The sequence below is a fragment of the Bos taurus genome, chromosome 8 (genome assembly GCF_002263795.3).
Source record: "Bos taurus isolate L1 Dominette 01449 registration number 42190680 breed Hereford chromosome 8, ARS-UCD2.0, whole genome shotgun sequence".
In the NCBI taxonomy this organism is placed as follows: domain Eukaryota; kingdom Metazoa; phylum Chordata; class Mammalia; order Artiodactyla; family Bovidae; genus Bos; species Bos taurus.
The window spans coordinates 38,088,706-38,110,834 of record NC_037335.1 but is presented as its reverse complement, the minus strand read 5'-3'; the positions used below and the strand labels follow the sequence as shown (position 1 = coordinate 38,110,834).

General features: G+C 39.4%; 1 protein-coding gene across 10 annotated transcripts in view; it reads left to right on the top strand.

Moving 5' to 3' along the window:
• The window catches only part of KDM4C (lysine demethylase 4C), a 409,700-nt gene that overhangs the window by 31,080 nt on the left and 356,491 nt on the right, over positions 1–22,129 (top strand). For all 10 annotated transcript variants that reach the window (XR_009495540.1, XR_009495541.1, XM_015472464.3 and 7 more), the window contains 3 exons: positions 852–1,012; positions 9,970–10,145; positions 12,147–12,261. Coding sequence is in view for 8 of the 10 variants with exons in the window: in XM_015472464.3 (XP_015327950.2) it covers positions 869–1,012; positions 9,970–10,145; positions 12,147–12,261 (435 nt within the window). In the remaining 2 variants the exon portion in view is untranslated. The remainder of the gene's footprint in view (positions 1–851; positions 1,013–9,969; positions 10,146–12,146; positions 12,262–22,129) is intronic.

Here is a 22,129-nt window from a genome sequence, read left to right as displayed (position 1 = left end):
AGTCTGCGTTTTCACAGCACTACTATTACCTACTTTTCTACTTTGATCTCTTGAATCTTTTCTTCCTGAGCTCCAGACTAGCCAACCTCCCCTCTCCATCCCTGCAGACTTCAAATATTTCCACCACCTCAGACGCTCTTTCTCTCATCTGACAAACTTCTCTGCACCTTCTCATAAGGCTCAATTCTGCGCCTTTCCAGGGAAGTCATTGCTGAGTAACTCAGATGGAGTCAGTTACCTCTTCCTGTGTATAGTTTTTGTATTGAAGTTTGTTCGGCCTCCAGACAGTCAGCTTGGAAGACAACCTTTCTTTACTCTTGTGCTGTATAACCTCCTATACTGTGCCTCCAGCACTTTAGCCTGGTGTCTGGTGGTTTCGCAGATGGGGGCTGGTTTGTAAGTTATTACAGGAAAGCATGTCATGGTGACTAGAAGCACGCCTGAGTAGGCTCTGTGCTGGGGATGTGGAATATTATCCATTTACCGCTCAACCTGCACCAGGCCTTTCCATAGGTACATAGATGAGCGTCTGTTTCAGAGATGGTTCTGGAAACTTGCAAAGTTAGAAAGTTCATTCTTAATAGGAAGGTCTCTGAGGAGGAGACCAATGTAATTAGGTCAGTGATTTCATGCCAGCAGTAGGAGCTTGGGAGGAGGAGTAACTAGAGGCAGTTTTTCTTTTCAGGAGTCCGGGGAGAGATGAGGGAGTCTCGCTAACAGGGTGGTAGAAGGGAATCGTAAGTAACTAAAAGAGTTTTTGCTGGGGAAGCTTACCCACTATTTGGGAGGAATGACCACTGACCTTACCACACAGAAACTCAGCACTGATGCCCGCATCATCTTCTCTGTAGAGACTGCTCCAGCCATCATGGAGGTGGCCGAGGTGGAGAGTCCACTCAACCCCAGCTGTAAGATCATGACCTTCAGACCCACCATGGAGGAATTCCGGGAGTTCAACAGATACCTCGCATACATGGAATCTAAAGGAGCCCATCGAGCGGGTCTTGCAAAGGTGATTATCTTCAGATGTTTTTAAGCCAGAAAATGATCACTTGGCCTTTCAGTTATACTCTAGTCTTCTTGATGTGGGAACTTGTTTTTTCTAAAGGAAGATATTTGCAAAATCTTTGTTCATGTTAATCCATGTGGAGTATTTGATTTCTTCAAAAAATAATTATCTTATTTTTCTTTCAACTATTTATACTAGGTTACATTCTAGGGCTTTAAGAAAATAACCATACTGAACCAAGAGTGATTCCCAGAAACCATAGAGACCCGTGTAAGGGTTTCAGAAATGTGAGCGTATTCATAGATTTCATTAGTTGCTCACAGAGTGCAGGTACTAACCTGAAGCCTGAGTACTGCTCTGCTCCCTCTACCCTTCTCTTCCTCTTTGTCCCTGCTGCTCCCTGCTTTCTCTTCCTCCTTCCCTTCTTCATTCTTTCTGTTTTAAAATATAACAGATTTATTAGACATAATTCACACACCATACAGTTCACATACCATATAATTCACCCATTTAAAGTGTGCAATTCAGTGTTGGTTTTTTTTGGGGGGGGGAGCGTATATTCACAGAGTTGTGCATCCACCATCACTACCTAATTCCAGAACATTTTCAGCCCCCCCCCGCCCGCCCCGCCCCAAATAAACTCTACCCTTCAGCAGCCATTCTCTATTCCCTGCTATCCCCTACCCCCTGCCTCTTGGCAACCGCTAATCTGCTTCCTTTCTCTATGGATTTGCCTATTCTATTTTCTTTTTAGTTATTTGTTCATCACATGTGGAGAATGCATACTCTGTGCCAGGCCCTATGTCAGATGCTGGATGTGTGTGTGTGTGGTGGGGGGAGGTGAGGGGACAGAACAAAATCCCTGCCCTCTGGAAGCTAATATACTAGTAATGGCATTTTAGGGGTGAGATGAAAGCAGAGATCTAAAGGATATATAAATGAAAGTCTTTTTAAGATGTGGAGATAGAATATTAAGTCCAGAGTCCTGGAAGCTGACCTGAGCTTCATTACAGCTTGTCCAGTGATAGTAAGGCGTGGGGCATTTTATTCTAAGTGCAGTGGGAAGCGTTAATAGGCTTAAAGCAGAGGGCAGGTGGACCCGGTGGCTGCTTGTTTGTTGGCCACTCTGTGTGGCTTGTGGGATCTTAATTCCCTGACCAAGGATGGAACCCAAGATCCTAGCATTTAAAGTGCTGAGTCCCAACCATTGGACTGCCAGGGAATTCCCTGTTTATTTGTTTTGTTTTGTGATATAATTTTGAAAAGATCACAGTGGCTTCTACATGAAGAATGAATTTAAGGGGGAGGAGAGCAGAATCAAGGAGTGCTGTCAGGGGTAGTTGTGACTTGCTCAGGATAACAGGCAGTGAGGGCTAAGGTGCTGAGGATTGCGTTGCAGGGTTGCCCTGTAGCTGCAGAGTTAGAACTTTGAAAAAGAGGTTGTCTAGGTTTGACCTTAACCTGAGATTAGTGTATCTTTCTGTGATGGAAATCTATTTCAATTTAAAATTTTCTTTGGAATAGATTTTCTTGGTACTTGCTTAATTTTATTATTGTTCTAAATGTTAAGTTTATAATACGGATTTCTGTGGACATGTCAACATCACCACATAAATTCCTGAGCTCCAGCAGAGCCTTCCCTACTGTGGCTCATCATGGTTCTCCTTGAAGCCCCATCTCCGTGCTGGGTCCAGGAGCACTGAGAGGAGCTGCAGAACGAACTTCCAGGCTTGCAGGGCTCGGTGTTCAAGTCCTCCTCCTGTATCTGGATGCAGCTGTTTGTAGTGTTGGACTGTTCTGGCGTCTGTGCCTTGCAGTCTGTTATTTTTTTCTGTGTAGTTCAAGTCACTGCTGGATAAGGTTTAAAATTCAGGGATATTAAGCTGAGTGGATTAGGGGTGGGTGAGACAGACAAAAAGAAGATAAAAGTTTATAGTGAATTTCTCAGATATGCTATCCTTAGTTCAGTCTTTTCATTAGGTTAGCTTTCAAAGATCCCAATTTTGGAACCTTAACACTTGCAGGTTATCTTTGAGGAGAAGAAAAGCATGTTTAAGTTGAAGAGAAGAGAATGGTATTTCAGAATCATTTGGCACAAAAATTTTTGATCATAAACTTAAAATGAACCAGCTAGCAAGGTTTGGGCTTTATTTGGGCAGCAGGGAGCTGGGTGGCTGTCCTCTTATCTGGACTCTGAATGCAGCCCTTTGTCCTGTAGCTCTCCCTCTTTGTTCCCTGAAAATGTATACCTTACTGTGTTCCCTCGGGATTAGTGAACGTCCCATGGCCGGGGCACGTTTAGTAACATTAGAAAAGAAATTGGCAGCTACCCCCATGAGGGAGCTGGAGTACAGAGAGGATGTCTATGCCCCTGTGGACATTCTCTGACAGAGCGGAGTTAATGAGAGCTACAGTTAATTTTCTGAGTGTTGAACCAGACACCAGCCTGAGTCCAGATGTTCTTTATCAAGTGAGACTCATTGGCAAAGATGGAGATAGTGATTTGATATACAGTAATTTCCTTTTACTTATACTAGGAATACAATGAACGGTTTTTTTAGTCACTTGCCATCTTTTACATCAGGTCACAAAGACTCAGTTTCACCTACTTTTTTCACCTCAGTTTCACCCTTCTTCTGGAAGTTGCAGCAATAGCAAATATATAAAACTGCACCAAATAAAATGAAATTGTATACATTAAAACTGCATTAATGTTGATATTTGTTTTGAGGGCTAGCCCTGGGGAACAGAGCCATCTGTGAAATTCTTTGTTAATGCATCATTTAATGAATTGGTCTTAATTTTTGATTAAGATCAATTTGATTGGTTTGAACAAAGTGGTTGAATAGTGACTTTGGCTTCAGATTACAGTCTGCCTTGGTTGGTAACAGTTTTTAGATTTATACTTATTTAATGTTCCCCCTGCCCCCGCCCGCCCCCCCCCACCCCGAGTGAGAGGTTTGATACCCTAACTTTCTACCTAGAGTTGTTGGTCTAATTGGGAAAGTGAAAAATGACAGTGTCCTTAAATGTAAAACTTGTACGTTTTTGTGGAGAAAGGTTATAAGGAAACATTATTACATGACGAATGGCCAAATTCTTCCACAGCAGTATTATGGACATACTCTGTCCTGGGCCTGAGGTTATCGTCTAGAGTAGAGAGCTTCAAGAGTAGTGTGGAGGTGGCAGATAGCCGTCTGTGTCCATAGGTGCAGAAAGATGGGAGAAGCACTGCCTTCCTCCTCGTGCCCCTTTCTCAGTTGGTCGGTGGTAGTAATGGCAACAGAGTTCAAGATCAGTAATGCAAATACAGATTTCAGTTAGATAATTTTTACTTGTATAGGGCCCAAGCTGGGGCTGGGGAAATATTAATATAAAACATATATTTCTATTTTGATATAATCAGGAAGGTAAACGTCAGGAGAAATGGATTTCCTTCCTTTTGAGCCCTTACAAGTAAAAGTTTAACTTTTGAGTATTTTAAAGTCCTAAGTATTATATATTGTGCTTCCATTTCCTATGTGAGAAAATATGGTGTGTTAAGATTTTAAATTATAGTTGAAAAATAAAATTTTTTTCATAGGCCTGAACTTACTGATTTTTAAAGTTCTGTCTGAACACTTTAAACTTTAATTGGAGTAAATGAATACAAGCTCAGAATAATTATGAAGATAATATTTAGATTTTTGTAAATGTATTGTGTTATTTAACTTTAGAGAAGAAAATTTGCTACACAGTGTTTTTGGGATGAAAAACTGCCTGTTTTTTACAACACTGGAAAATATTTAACTCTAAATATAATGTTGGTTTTGATTGTAGATATATTTCCAAGCAGGAGCCCGAATAAATATGTGCTTTATTTTTTTGAATAAACACTTTCATTTCTGATGAAGAAAAAGTTAGTATTTATAAAATTCTTCATTATTATCCTTTGCCCTTTCAGAATATGATCAAGAAAGTGTAACTATGTTTATCCGTTTGGGACGGTTGTCCGCATTCTTAAAATATTGAGTATGTGTTCTTAGTAGTGTAAAGTGTGATTATCTCTGGTGCCATTTTAAACCAGCATACCTTAGAGAAAAATCAAATGTGTAATATTACCTTATTGCTGATGAAAATTAAATTAAGCTTAGAGTTTAAAGATCCCCCAATCTCTTTTTTGAGTTAATATTCATTTATTGGCAGAAAGTGAAGAGGAACTAAAGGGTCTCTTGATGAAGATGAAAGAGGAGAGTGAAAAAGCTGGCTTAAAACTCAGCATTCAGAAAACTAAGGTCATGGCACACAGTCTTATCCCTTCATGGTACATGGATGGGGAAAATGTGGAAACAGTGTCAGATTTCATTTTCTTGGGCTCCAAAATCAATGCGTGCGGTGACTGCAGCCACAAAATTAAAAGACACTTGCTTTTTGGATGAATAGCTATGACAAACCTAGACAGTGTATTAAAAAGCAGAGACACACACACACAAAAAAAAAAAAAAAAAAAAAAAAGCAGAGACATCACTTTGCAGACAAAGGTCCATGTAGTCAAAGCTGTGGTTTTTCCAGTAGTCAAGTATGGATGTGAGAGTTGGACCATAAAGAAGGCTGAACGCTGAAGAATTGATGCTTTTAAACCGTGGTGCTATAGAAGACTCCTGAGAGTCCCTTGGACTGCAAGGAAATCCAACCAGTCCATCCTACAGGAACTCAGTCTTGAATATTCATTGGAAGGAATGATGGTGAAACTGAAACTCCGATACTTTGGCCACTTGATGTGAAGAGCTGACTCATTGGAAAAGACCCTGATGCTGGGAAAAATTGAGGGCAAGAGGAGAAGGGCAACAGAGCTTGAGATTGTTGGATGGCATCACCGACTCAATGGTTGTGGGTTTGAGCAAACTCAGGGAGGTAGTGTTGGACAGAGAAGCCTAGCATGCTGCGCTTCATGGGATCGCAAAGAGTCGGACCTGACTTCGTGACTGAACAATAACAACAAGCCATTTATCGATTGTGTAACATTGGCCAAGTCACACATTCCCTGACTCCAGGTTTTCTTATCTGATGAAGCCTAACTCAGAACGTTTCACAAAAGTCAGTTGCAGGTGCAGTGTAGATACAAATGTGAAAGACAAAATCTTAAAGCTCTTAGAACACAAAATAGAATGTATGCATTCTCTCAACTAGGGAATTATATTTTTTTAAACAGAAGATCAAGGCAAAAATGAAGAAATTGGATTATATTAAAATGTATGACTCTTTGTGATCCCATGGACTATACAGACCATGGAATTCTGCAGGCCAGAATATTGGAGTGGGTAGCCTTTCCCTTCGCTAGGGGAATCTTCCCAATCCAGGGATCGAATCCAGGTCTCCTGCATTGCAGGTGGATTCTTTACCAGCTGAGCCACAAGGGAAGCCCAAGAATACTGGAGTGGGTAGCCTCTCCCTTCTCCAATGGATCTTCCTGACCCAGGAATTGACCCAGGATCTCCTGCATTGCGGGTGGATTCTTTACCAACTGAGCTATCAGGCAAGCCTATATTAAAATGAAGAACTTATATTTATCAAAAGATACAGTTAAGGAGAACTAAACTAAAGAAGAGCCTCTTGATGAAGGTGAAAGAGGAGAGTGAAAAAGTTGTCTTAAAACTCAACATTCAGAAAACTAAGATCATGGCATCTGGCCCCATCACTTCATGGCAAATAGATGGGGAACCAGTGGAAACAGTGACAGACTTTATTTTCTTGGGCTCCAAAATCACTGCACATGGTGACTGCAGCCATGAAATTAAAAGACACTTGCTCCTTGGAAGAAAAGTTATGACCAACCTAGACAGCATATTAAAAAGCAGAGACATTACTTTGTCAACAAAGGTCCATCTAGTCAAGGCTATGGTTTTTCCAGTAGTCATGTATGGATGTGAGAGTTGGACTATAAAGAAAGCTGAGTGCCGAAGAATTGATGCTTTTGAACTGTGGTGTTGGAGAAGACTCTTGAGAGTCCCTCGGACTGCAAGGAGATCCAACCAGTCCATCCTAAAGGAAATCATTCCTGAATATTCATTGGAAGGACTGATGGTGAAACTGAAACTCCAATACTTTGGCCACCTGATATGAAGAACCAACTCACTGGAAAAGACCCTGATGCTGGGAAAGATTGAAGGCAGGAGGAAAAGGGGATGACAGAGGATGAGATGGTTGGATGGCATCACCAACTCAATGGACATGAGTTTGAGTAAGCTCCGGGAGTTGGTGATGGACAGAGAGGCCTGGTGTGCTGCAGTCCATGGAGTTGCAGAGTCGGACACAACTGAGCGAATGAACTGAATGGAACAGTTAAGGAGGTTGAAGGGCAAGTTTCAGGGTAAGAAAAGATATCTGATATATGTACACACACACGTATATATATAGGTACTTGCAAATGTACACACTCAAGAATAACCAGACTCTATGCAGAATTCTATACATTAATAAAAAAAAAGGGCTGACAATGCAATAGTAAAATGGGCAAGAGGCTTAAATAAATACTTTTTTGAAAAAGGATATCTATAGGGTCAATGAATATATGAAGAGATTTCTTTAGTTACCAGAAGATGCTAATCAAATACCTACTTGAGTACCATTACACGTTTACCAGATCAGCACTACAAAGTGATAATGAAGATGTGGAGCAATAGGGACTTTTCACACATTGCTGGTGGGACTGTGAAATGGTACAATCACTTTGGCAGAAGTTTGGTAATAATGATTAAATTTGATCTGTGCATATCCTGTGTCACAGCAATTTCACTGTTAGGATCTCTGCATGGGTGTGTATTTTAGAGAACTGTGTGCTCACATGCTGCAGAAGGTGCATGCATCTATATTAATAGCAGTATTGTTTGCAGTTGCCGATAATTAGAAAAAAACAAGTGATCACGAAATAGTTATTTCTTAACATAAATATTCATACAAAGGCATACTAAGTAGGAATGAAAACCAACAAACTCCAGCAACCTAGGTCATCGTGTTTGAATCTCACAAAAATATCGAGTAAAATAGAAAAGATAAGGAGTGTGTGTGTGTGTACACACACACACACACACACACACACACATTTGTATATGTATGCTTACATTTTTATACATTTAAAAATCTTGTTAGGGTTACATACACAGACATAAAACTATAAAACCCAACAAGGAAATGAATACCTAAGTGCCATGATAGTGAACACTTTGTGAGCAAGAGGGGGATGTGTGTAGAAAAGGGTACCAGGATCTCTGGGGGTACAAGCAGTATCCTATTTCTCACATGTGACAGTGGATACTCTGGTGTTTGTTTTATAATAACTCACAGAGATACATATTTATGATTGTGCATTTTCTATACGTGTGCTATCTGTATTTTGCAATTGAATTTTTAAAAGAACTTTGTCTTAAAAAATTAAGACAACTTCTAAAGGTAGATAAAAGCTATAAACCATTACTCAATTCAAAACTTTGTTCTTTCTAATTTTTAATCATAGAATATGTATTTTTGGTCTTATTGTTGATGCTCTTTTCATCGTTAGTAATTAAGTGTTTAAATACTCAGGGAAAATGGTGTGCTGAGCTGCTTCATACAGGCACATGAGAATTGAGAGTGCATGTCTTTTCAACCTCATATTCAGTGATGTCACATTGCTGAGCTCAAATTTGCCGTGGCAGGAGTAGTTACACCAAGGAAATAGGCCAAAGCTATGAATCAGGGTTTCCCCATCTCCCCAGAAAGTTAGTTGTTAAACATTTACTAGCATTCCACTCTCATTTGCTATATTTACTTAGCCGTCTAGTCAAGGCTATGGTTTTTCCTGTGGTCATGTATGGATGTGAGAGTTGGACTGTGAAGAAGGCTGAGCGCCGAAGAATTGATGCTTTTGAACTGTGGTGTTGGAGAAGACTCTTGAGAGTCCCTTGGACTGCAAGGAGACCCAACCAGTCCATTCTGAAGGAGATCAGCCCTGGGATTTCTTTGGAGGGAATAATGCTGAAGCTGAAACTCCAGTCCTTTGGCCACCTCATGCGAAGAGTTGACTCATTGGAAAAGACTGATTCTGGGAGGGATTGGGGGCAGGAGGAGAAGGGGACGCCAGAGGATGAGATGGCTGGATGGCATCACTGACTTGATGGACGTGAGTCTGAGTGAACTCTGGGAGTTGGTGATGGACAGGGAGGCCTGGCGTGCTGCAATTCATGGGGTCGCAAAAAGTTGGACACGACTGAGCGACTGAACTGAACTGAACTGATGAGAGGTATTTAAAGAAATGATCTTGACTAAGCACTGCTACTGTGCTGTGCTTAGTCACTCAATTGTGACTCTTTGCGACTCCATGGACTGTAGCCTGCCAGCCTGCCATGTGGATACTCCAGGCAAGAATACTGGAGTGGGTTGCCATGCCCTCCTCCAGCGGATCTTCCCAACCCAGGGATCAAACCCAGGTCTCCTGCATTGCAGGTGGATTCTTTACCATCTGAGTCACCAGGGAAGCCGAAGAATAGTGGAGTGGGTAGCCTATTCCTTCTTCAGGGGATCTTCCCAATCCAGGAATCAAACTGGGGTCTCCTGCATTGCGTGTGGATTCTTTACCAGCTGAACTAAGCACAGTACTTATTTTTCTCATGATAATACAAACAGCATTTAAACTTTGGCAAGTTATTTTATTTCTGTGTATCTCTCCATTTTACCTTGATAATAGGTTAACTATATCAAGTAAAAATAATTAATGCAAGTTCAGTATTTGGTATAGTGAGTACTCAGTAAATTTTGTTTAAAAATGTCATGTCATAAGGTAAATGTTGGGGAGAGTGAAATCATTTCCTTTAATGTAAATCTCCACAGTTCTTTTACACGTTTGTCATAGAAAAGATGAGGAATTCTTGTATTCTGCTGGAACATGAGAGCTAAATAACAATGTGGAATGTTTTCCAAATAATATTTTATTATTTTACTTTTAGGTGATTCCTCCTAAGGAGTGGAAGCCTAGGCAGTGCTATGATGACATTGACAACTTGCTTATTCCAGCTCCGATTCAACAGATGGTCACAGGGCAGTCAGGACTGTTCACTCAATACAACATCCAGAAAAAAGCCATGACAGTGAAGGAGTTCAGGCAGCTGGCCAACAGTGGCAAGTGAGTAGATTCAGTGTGCTGTTTTTATTTCTTTCAAAGATGTAGATGAATATGGTAAGAAACCAAGGAGATGGAAGCTTGTGAAGAGCAGGAGCCTTCTGCATAGTCTATTTCATTTCCCATTTAACTGTTTCTGTTTTTTAGGTGGTTGTCTGCCTTCTAGAAAAGTTGTTCCTCATTTTATCATCTCATTCATAGTATCTGTAAATGGATTTTTGTCCCTGTCTTTTACCTTGAGTTTTTGTTTCTACGCTTGACTCCTCTTTGTTAGGCAATTTCTTCTGTGTGTGATAATGTTTAAGTCTTAAATGATAAGTTATAGATATTAGAAGAATAATTTAAAAAGAAAATCCTTGGGGATTTTCCTAGTGGTCCAATGGCTAAGACTGTGCTCTCAATGCTGGGGGCCTGGGTTCAATCCCTGGTCAGGGAAATAGATCCTACATGCTGTAACTAAGGCTGGGCACAGCCAAATAAATGGTTTAAAAAAAAAAAGAAAGGAAAATCCTTGAATGTCTTGAATGGCCACCATTATTGTATTAGTCACCTGTTGCTATGTAATGAATGACCCCAAACCTTAGTATCTTAGATCAGTAAACATTTAACATCTCAGTTTCTAAAGGTCAGGAGGCTAAGAGTGGCTTAGCAGGGTGGCTGTGGTTCAGGACCTTGCATGAGGTTATTTATAGTCATGTTGGGTGGGGTTGCTGTCACCTGAAGACTTGACTGTGTCTAGAGGATTTTCTTCCAAGATTCCTTCCCTTATGTGGCTGTTGGCTGGAGTCCTGAGTTCCTTGCTGCAAGAGCTATTCCTTGTGTTGTGTGGCATCTAACTTCTTCCGAAGCAAGTGATCCAGAAGTTACCAAGATGGAAAACAAACTGTCTTTTCATTACCTGTTTGTTGACTATCATTTCTGCCATGTTCTATTTGTTATATGCCAAGTGCAGCCCATATTTAAGGGGAGGAGAATTAAGCTGTATATCTTGAAGGGAGATGTATCAAAGAATTTGTGGATATATTTAGAAACTGTACAGTTATTATTATTAAATTACCTTAAAAAATTTTTTTGATATGGTAGTTAAGGTCTTAGATCAAAACATTAATCTAGAAACACCACTTCCCCACCAAACCAATCACTATCCAACCTAAAAACATCATTGTCTAAATTCCCTGGATGGGTATGCATTACATTGAGTCCTTTGGATGATCTTAAAAAAAACAACCTGTATTTGACATAGTAAGCACTTGATGGTAGTTGAAGAAGCTTTTATTCTATAGGAAGTTCCTGTTATAGAGCATAATTGCTATTCCCAAGGAATTAAACATTTGATAGTTAATTCAAGTTTATCTTGAGTTTTTTTTTTGTTGTTGTTGTTGTATTGTTTCAGATCTCAATTGAGAATGTAAAACTTTAATCATAGACTGGATTGGTTTGCTTTCATACTCTGTAAGAACTCTTATAAAAAGTTCAATGCCAAAACAAGATTACAGAAGCAATTTTATCCAATTTCTTATAAACTGTTTATTGTATTCTGTTCTCCATCTTCTAGTGCCCATTTTCAGAGTCATTCTTTTTTTTTTCCTAATTTTTCTTTCCAGAGTCATCCTTCAAGTATTAAATAGCTTATTTCATTTACACTAAATTTTAGTGGAATCTCTACTTCATACATTTTAAATTGTTCAAGTATAGTATAATTGGTTAAAGAGTTTAGAAAATGTTTTGAAGGATAAAATAATGAGTTTTAACTAACTTTTTGCTTCTGTTGTTGGTACTTTCATGGAAGTGTATTTTTTAATCAAAAAAAAGTTTTTATATAGAATTATTTAGGAGAGCTTTGAGAGATCTATGATAAATACATTTACATATATACTTGTTAGATTTGACAGCATGAGGATGCAGTATTTTCATTTTGATAGAATTTTGTTTAGAAGGTGATGGGTAGTGAAAACCTTAAAATTGTCTTTACTGTTTGTGCTTTGTTTCCTCTCCCTTTTCCAGGTACTGCACCCCAAGATACTTGGATTATGAAGATTTGGAGCGCAAGTACTGGAAGAACTTAACCTTTGTGGCGCCCATTTACGGTGCAGACATTAATGGGAGCATATATGATGAGGTATATTTCCATTACAGTGGGTCTTATAAGGTGTCATTTCATGTTACTCTTTTTGTTACCGTTTCGGGTGGTTGAGAAGCAGTTATTTGTTGTGCTTTGTGTGATCCATAACTCCTCATAGGACAAGAGGAAATAAAGACATCAGTGTGATTGCTACTGCTGCTGCGTTTTAAATTGAAACCAGCTAATTGTACAAATACCTGAGACTGTTCAACAGTAAAATAGTATGTAGTTATCCAGTTAGTCTTTAAATTACACTCAAAATTTTTAAAAGCAAAAGTACATTATAAAAATACTTGGGAAACAGGAAATATTATTCATAATAGTACCACCTTAAGAAAAAAAGTAGTATTAATATGTGTTGTGGCTCAGATGGTAAAGTATCTGTCTGCAATGCTGGAGACCCAGGTTCTATCCCTGGGTCGGGAAGATCCACTGGAGAAGGAAATGGCACCCCATTCCAGTACTCTCACCTGGAAAATCCCAGACAGAAGAGCTTGGTAGGCTATAGTTCATGGGGTCGCAAAGAGTCGGACACGACTGAGTGACTTTACTTTAATTTACTTTCCTGTAACATACTTATATTCTTTTTTTTTTTTACTGCCCCCAAATTGTGAGGAATTGTTTTTAAATACACATTGCAGTCTTTCCAGTTATTTTTCATGAGAACATAATCTGCTTGATATAATGTTACCCTTCTTGCCTCCCCCAATACTTAAAATCCTATTAAATTTTTTTCCTTTTGAAACCTTTTTTACATTTTCCATTGCTTTATTTTGAAAAATTTCTTGCCTACCAAAAAGTTGAAGTAATGCAGTGAACACTTGATGCTTTTACATGGATTCACGAGTGGTTAATTTTGCTGCATTTGCTTTTTGTTTCTCTGTCACTCTATCTTTGTTTCTGTCTCTCTGTCCCTTTGCTGTAACATTTGAGAGTGAGTTACAAACATCATGACAGTTCACCTTTAATTATTTCAGCATGAATCTTTCAGTTATAAGGCAATTTAAGATTTATATTGGGCTTCCCTTGTGGCTCAGCTGGTAAGAATCTGCCTGCAATGCGGGAGACCTAGGTTTCATCCCTGGGTTGGGAAGATCCCCTGGAGAAGGGAAGGGCCACTCACTCCAGTATTCTGGCCTGGAGAATTCCATGGACTGTATGCTCCATGGGGTTGCAAAGAGTCAGACATGACTGAGTGACTTTCAACATTTATATAATAGTATCTCATATAGAGACTATGTTCATAGATTCCTAAGTTTCCCAGTAATGTTCTTTATAAACTGCTTTTTTCCCCCATATGAAGGATCCAGTCAAGAATTTCCCTTTATGTTTTAAAAAAGTAGTATATTTTTGGCTGTGCTGGGTCTCCATTGCCGCATGCAGGCTTTCTCTAGTTGCAGAGTGGGGGCTACTCTCTAGTTGTGGTGCATGGGCTTCTCATTGTGGTGGCTTCTCTGTTGCAGAGCACAGGCTCTAAGCAGATAGGCTTCAGTAGTTGGAGCGCGCTGGCTCAGTAGTTGTGCTCGTGGGCCCCAGAGCATGCAGGCTTCAGTAGTTGTGACTCGCAGGCTCTACCAGCGCAGCCTTAGAAGTTGTGATGCATGGGCTTAGTTGCTCCTCGCCAGGTGAATCTTTCCAGCCAGGGATCAAACTCATGTTCCCTGCATTGGCAGGTAGACTCTTGTCCACTGTGCCACCAAGGAAGTCCGAAAAAACCATTGTTATTTTTGAAAATGGGCTGGGTATTAGGTGATACTGTGAAATTACTGATGTCCTATTCAATGTGATGATGGCATGGTGGCTTTGTCTTTACTAAAGAATAAATCAATAAGAATATACTTGGAGTACAAATGAATCACTTTTCTATACAGCAGAATTTAACACAACATTGTAAATCAAATATACTTCAATTTTTTAAAAGTAGGGAAAAAGAATATACTTTTTGTATATGTTTTTATTTATATATATGTTTTTTTATTTTGTATATGTTTTTATATATGTTTTTATTTTGTGTCTTCTCTGTGGCTTCTTCCCTATGGTATCCTGGCAAGTTTGCAGGTTTCTGCAAACACACACACACACACACACACACACACACACACACACACACACACTTACAGTAATATGTATACCTAGATATATATATACACATGCACATAGACACATATGTTTTCCTTATAAATTGAGACTATACACTGAAAAATATATAGGTAAAATAACATGTGTTCTGGAATTTGTTTTTAAAATATCTCAGGACATAAAGTGGAATGGATATAGTTGAGTGAAGATTGGCCAAGTATTGGCAAATGAAGCTAGATGATGGATACATGATGTTTAAAATATGTATGGAATATGTTTGGAATATTACAAGTTAAAAAAGGGAAAACATTCTTTCTCTTTCCCCCTTTTGGATTTTCACCAGTGTAAGTAACCTCCATATTGATAATGTATTGTTAAGTTAGTACATACTTGTATAGAAAAATTTAAAAATAGAGAAAAAAATGAAGAAAAGATTACTTATAAGCTTACCAAACAAACATAACCTCTGTGGTTTCCTTTTGGCCTTTTACGTTAGTGTATATATATGCTTGCATGTGTGTTTGTGTTTTCCCACCTCAAAGGCTGAGGTGCTTTGCTTTAGAAGCATTTTCAGTATTGCTCTCCAGAGGATCATTTCAGTGCATTCTAGCTCCAGCGGTTTCAGATTGTACCTTATATTAAGTCTTTGCTATGTTTTTTGGTATTTCAATTCCACGTATGTTCTTTTTCCCTCCTTTTAAAAAATTGAAGTATATTTGATTTACAATGTTGTGTTAAATTCTGCTGTATAGCAAAGTGATTCATTTGTACTCCAAGTATATTCTTATTGATTTATTCTTTAATAGCGACAAATCTCTTTTAAGTTTGCATGTTTTGTTTACTTACATTTAAGAAAATGGGTGCCATTAGTCCTAAATCTTCCTTACAGAAGATGGCATCTTGAAATGGGTGAGGCCAAGCGAATACTGTTGGTATTTTCAGTTGAGGCCCAGAAAAGTTAGTGTTTTCTCAAAGTTATGAGGCTGGTAGGCTGCTAGGTGCCCCTATTCTCCACACCAGTTTTAAGGAAGTGATTATGTAGAGTCAGTCTCACAGTTGTGGAAATGTGTAAAGCTAGGTCTGTGTCACCTACGAATGTCGCCTGAGCTCATGGTTTATTTTGTGTCTTCTCTGTGGTTTCTTCCCTCTGGTATCCTGGCAAGTTTTCAGGTTTCTGAAAGGAAGGCAGCTGAGGAATCATCTGGATTTTGGGCTGAGAGGTTGTGTTTCTTAAGGCTCAAAAATAAAACTTAATCAAGATTTTTTTCTAACCACACCTTGGGGTCATTGAGCTTTTTGTTCCTTTTTTGCAAATATAATTATGGAGTAGAAACAGCATATGATTTTCAGAACAGTTGACATAAAGCTGCCCTGAACTAGCTTTTCATATTTGATAGTAAAATAATATAATTGTTGATAGCACAGATGAGGCTGATGGGCTTAGTTTTGTAGTGCTTATTAATTTACTGCTTGTGTTTGAAAACCAGTTACACAATGGCATTGCTTCAAGGGAACATTGACTTTAGACTTCAGATTTGAGTAACTTTAGTTATTAAAATTCGATGAACAAAATTCACTGGTTTGTAAACATGCAGTTTTTAAAGCACCCTCATTATTTACAAGTTTTGGAGCCAGAAATCTGTCATTTTGGTAGGACCTACAAGGCATAGTATTTTATGGAATTTCTATAGGGGCATTTAGTAACTCCAGAACTGAGCTGACATTTTCAGTGCTTTTGTAGCATAAAGAAAGACATGAGAGATGTTGTGAACTGGTACTGGTAAACAAAACCAATCACACTCAAGACAACTAAATTCAAGCAAATGAAGAGTAACTTGTATTTGCCCCCTTGAGGTAGATGGAGAGCAACAAGAGAAAGAGTGCATTAAAGAGAGTAATGAAGAGTGAGTGTAATAATAACTTGTGTCAGGAACATTTGAAGTCATTGCAATGAATGTGCATTGGAAAAAGCTTGTGTGTTGTTTTGCTCTTTCCTGTTATATCTTTGCATTGTTTAACTGTGCAGTTCAATATTTAAATTGTATTGGATGTTGGTTTGTTATGGTTCATGGCATTATTTTGAAAGGGATTATAGTCATCAACGGAGAAGGCAATGGCACCCCACTCCAGTACTTGTGCCTAGAAAATCCCATGGACGGAGGAGCCTGGTAGGCTGTAGTCCATGGGGTCGCTAAGAGTCGGACACGACTGAGTGACTTCACTTTCACTTTTCACTTTCATGCATTGGAGAAGGAAATGGCAACCCACTCCAGTGTTCTTGCCTGGAGAATCCCAGGGACAGGAAGCCTGGTGGGCTGCCGTCTATGGGATCGCACAGAGTCGGACACGACTGAAGCGACTTAGCAGCAGCAGCATAGTCATCAAATTGTAGTTCACTTTCCTGCCTAATTTCTAGTTATGGCTACTCCTTTTCATGTTAAAAGAAGGATTCAAAATTCATAACCTTCTATTGGTGGGGATAGGAGTTCCTAGAGAGGGTGTGGGGAAGGTAAGAGAAACAGTTTGTGCAGGGTGCACAGGTGAATAAGGATCCTGGTTCTCAGGTAATTCACAGACTTGGGGGACAGGTGTGGGGTTCCAGGGAGCCCAGAGAGGCACTTTGAGTAGCTTGGTGTAGAAGGAAGATTTTTTTTTGTAGGAGAGATGAGCTTGCTCTAGATGAGCAAGTTCAAGACAGGTAGAGGGAGGGGAGAGAAGAATGGGACAGAAACTAGATAAATTGGAGGATAAGATTGCACTTAATAATTTGTCTCTCCCCTCTTTCTTTTTTTAAAAACTGAATTTGAAGGCTTTTTGGTGAGCTTGGGCTTACGGAGAGTGAGGCAGACCTGGAATAGTGGCTGTGGGATCTGAGAGAGAAGATCAGCCTGGTGGGAGATGGATTGTAGGGGCCCCTCCTGCTCGGATATTTATCTTGTAGCACCAAGGAAGTCTGTTAAGGGACAGAAAGGGGTGCCGTTGTAGTGTTGATCCAGTTGTGGGTACAACATAGGAATTAGGGGTGAGGGTGTTCGTAAAGGACTGGTTGAGGACCATCAGTCTTATAGTAAAGGGACTAGGGTCTGGAGATTCCAGGGGAGAAGTCTTGGTCCCTCTTTCATTCGACTGATGTTTTCAGAGCTTGATTTCCTTAGGATATACTTAAAAATCTCAGCACCATGGGCAGTGGCCTCTGGCAGCAGTAACAGTAGCATGATGTAAGGAAGTTGCTGTTGTTTAGTTGCTCAGTCATGTCTGACTCTTGTGACCCCATGGACTGTAGCCCGCCAGGCTCCTCTGTCCATGGGGTTTCCTAGGCAAGATTACTAGAGTGGGTTGCCATTTCCTTCTTCAGGGGATCTTCCCGATCCAGGGATCAAGTCCTTATCTCCTACATTGGCAGGTGGATTCTTTTACCACTGAGCCACCAGGGAAGCCCTTAAGGTAGTTACTACCTTTTTTTTTTTCTTATTTATTTATTTATTTTTATGTTTTAGTTTTTCTTTTCTTTTTTTTTTAATTTAATTTTATTTTTAAACTTTACAAAATTGTATTAGTTTTGCCAAATATCGAAATGAATCCGCCACAGGTATACATGTGTTCCCCATCCTGAACCCTCCTCCCTCCTGTTACTACTTTTTAAACCAGAATGCCAAGCCTATCAAAGGCATGACATGACAAAGCCCAGTCTTTGAATGTATGATGCAAAGCCTTGCTTGTCTTTGTAAATGAAGTTTTATTGGAGCATAGCCTTGTTGTCCATCTACATATTATATATGGCTTTTTTGCACTACAGTGGGAGAGTTGAGTCATTGTGACAGATTGTATGGCCCATAAAAGCTAAGTCCTTTGCAGAAAAGGTTTGCCAACTCCTAATACAGAGGCACAAATTATTTGCTTTTGGGGAAGGATTCTCAAAACTTTTTTAAGATATAGGTAAAATTCTGAATGTTTTTAGTTATGACTATGTTGATATCTTGACTATGACTATATTTATATTGATTATGTTAAGAATCTGAAATGAAATTTGGTAATGTCCGGGACCTTCTGTAAGTAAAGAAGTTCCTGAACTTAGAAATAGAGCCACCTGTGTTTTTGGGTGGCGTTTGATGAGTCCTTGGAAACAGTAACAAACATAAGAGTCCCAAGATCTGAAACTCTTATTTTGGTTATATTTTACTAAGGACTGGTATACTGATAAAGGAAGTTTTAATTAGGAAATTCCCTGGTGGTCCAGTGGTTAGGACTCCGTGCTTTCACTGACACAGGTCTGTGTTCTATCCCTGGTTGGGAACTAAGATCCTGCAAACTGTGCAGCATGGAAGGAAAAAGAAAAAGTTTTAATTAACCTTTGTACACTGTTCATTAAAAAAAATTAGTTCTCTGTTTATAGAAACATGGGAGTTACTTCACCAAACAAACACAAAAACAACAGATAAAGAGAAAAGATGAACAGGGAGAAAAAGGTGCTGTAACTATGTGGGATGATTCAGCTTGACTAAGGGACATTAAAATAAACCCATATCTTAAGGGAAAAAAAGAAGGTATAATATTTCTGGGATAGCCAATAGCCATACTTCCACAGATGTTTGAAGACAGAGTGCATCTCTTTGTTCTGTTTGTGATGGCTAAGACTAGGCATTAACATTTTTCACTAACATTAGTACAGTGACAGTAAGTCATTCAGGCTTGTGTTCTGTGCTCATTTGGGCTGCATTTCTAACATTATCTATCATATGTACAGTGATGATTCTCTTATTGATGATCATTGATCTTTAAATCAAGGTTTAAAATGAAGTTCCACGTACTTTCCTTAAGCTGGCTAGTATCTTCTTGATAACACTAGAAGAATCTCAAATAGTATTAATCTGTTTTCAAAACTGTCTTCTTTGCAGGGTTTTCCCTTGGTTGAGTGGTGATAGACACTTCCTTCCCTAAGCCTCACCTGTCTCCTCCATCATCTGGGCTTTCTGATTTAAATACTTCATTCATATCCTAACAGGCATTGCTGTCAGCAGTGGCCCCTTTGAGATGATGTTTTTCACAGTAGTTCACCAGCAAGGTTCCTGTCTCACAGGAGTTTAGCCTTCTTTGGAAGCTTAATGTCTAGGTACTTCTTTCTTTTGACTAACCCTGTGGGATGACATGGCATTATAATTGACTGTTTCCCTTGTGGGGAACTGTCTTTGATGATAGTTTTCAGCAGTTCATTGGAGGAAGATAGCACATCTCACTGTGAGGGGAGGCCACTTCCCCCGTGACCCACAGCTTGCACTGTTTTATCACTGTTCTCCCAGTCTTGCTTTGATACTCACCTGCTTTGCTGACATCATGTTCCTTCACTTTGCAACTGCCTTGGGCTTCCCTGGTGGCTCAGTGGTAAAGAATTCGCCCGTGATGTGGGTTCGATCCCTGGGTCAGGACAATCCCCTGGAGGAGGAATGGAAACCCACTCCAGTATTCTTGCTTGGGAAATCCCATGGACAGAGGAGCCTGGCGGGCTACAGTCCATGGGGGTCACAAACAGTCGAACACGACTGAGCCACTGAGCATCATATCATTGAAGGTGTTTGTCATCTCCTGTACCAGCCTGGTACTCAGTGGTCTCCTACACTGAGAATGACTTATCAGTCTACTGCACAGGGAGTTTCTCTAGTTTTTTATGTATGGTGTTGGTTCAAGTAACACAATTCAGCTTCCCAGGAGCAACTTTGCTGTGTTGTGAGGTGTGGACATGCTGAGATCACGTCTTTTGCACTGCCCTCCAATACTGTGTGCCATCACCTTCAGCTTTCTCTATGCTCACTTTCTTCTCAGGTTTTTCCACATTTGAAGAACACATTTTCACCAATAGTGCTTGGAAAATGGTAGCAGTGATGCCCAGTACATTTATGCTGGGCACAAAGCATAAGCCTTTAAGGACAAGAACTGAGATATAACTGAATTGCCGTCTTTGTTACCTTACATAGATTTGCATGCAACTGAAAGCTTTCTGCTGGTGGATGTTCACAGGTCATTATAGAGTTTTTGATTTGGTCAGTGAATTTAGGGTAAAAAAATACATTACTACAGCAGATATTTGGAAAATGAGGACAGAAAATGAAGGATACTTGCCTTATTTCTCTTTGTTTCACATAAACTCTGAGTCCAGTGATGGCAGGGATCATTTCTCATAGACTCTCTTGTAACATCTGCTTCCAAGAATGCACCTAAATAATAGTAGGGTTGATGTGTACATGACATTGGTAAAATAGCCTAAGGCCAGATCATGGAGTTTTCTGAAATTTTTTGGTTATCACTCTCTACATCTTGAAGAACGGTTTGAGATTATTTAATAGGGAAGGGGTAGGATCAGAATCATGCCTTAGAAAGTGTGATCATATAATGGCTTACAAGAGGAACTGGTCATGGCAAGAGGCTTGGAGAATGCTTTTAGGAAGGAGGGAGGAGGGTGGGGTCAGAGTGATCTTGACCCCAGAGTGGTCATGATCCCCAGTGGGTGTTTTTCTGAACCAGCTGAGATAGTAGTTCTCAAATTTTGGCCTTTTCAGCACTTATTTATACTTTTAATAATTTATTATGGACTTCAAAGAGTTGTTGTTTGTGTGGGTTATATCTATCCTTGTTTATTGTATTAGAAATTAAAACTGAAAAGGTTTCAGTTCAGTTCAGTTCAGTCGCTCAGTCATGTCCGACTCTTTGCGACCCCATGAATCGCAGCACGCCAGGCCTCCCTGTCCATCACCAACTCCCGGAGTTCACTCAGACTCAGGTTTCAAAATATTTAAATCATTAAAAATAATTGTTATGTAATATTCATATTTTTTTAAAAAAATGATTATATTTTCCTAAACACAGAATTCAGTGAGAGAAGTGGCATTTTTTAATGGGTTTTTTAAGTCACTAGTGTCTCAGGGTTGCTAGTCACTTAGTCATATCTAAGTGACTGTCCTCTTTGTGGCCCATGGACTGTGTAGCTTGCCAGGCTCCTCTAATTGCCAGGCTCCATGCAATTCTCACTAATGTCTAGCTTAAATAGAAACCCCTTTCCAGAATCTTGTATCTGCTTTTTGCATTTAATCTGTTGTGATATCATGTAGTATTCTGCACACTCTACCTTACACACATGGGAGAATGAGAGTGAAAAAGGAGAATAGTGTCTTGGTATAGTTGTGACAGTGGCTTTGATGCCACAGACCCAGTGGCCTTTGGGCAACATTGTGAAAACCTCTGCTGTAAGATATTCAGCAGGAGATTCCTTCTCTTATCTCACTCTATGTAAATGATGCAGGCATCTTGAGGCAAGCTAACAGTTTTCCGTTCTTGTTTATAGACCTTCAGGTCACTGTGTCCCTGATATGAACCTCAGAGACCTAATTGCATTACGAGACAGTGGTTCTCCAACAAGAAGTCATGGAGTTATTTGGGGGAGCATCAAGCCATAAATTCTGACATAGATCTCTGGCAAAATTTTTTAAGCAGAAAATGGGCTTGGGGTGTAAACTCAAGTTCCTGCATCTTAAGACATATAAAATATTTTAAACTGTGTTTGTAAGATTTTCCTTTCATATTAATTTGCTAGTCTATTACTTTTATCATCCATGTATTTATTAATAGATAATTGATAGAAAATTCAAAGCTGTTTGAAAAATACAGTGACAAACCTTAAAAAGACAAAAAATTACATCTTTTACTGCATATTTCTTCATGAGAGCTAGGGAATTTTTTCTTTTTTTTGCTACAGATGTATTGGATAGATGGATGTGTGTGTATGTACTCTTTCTAG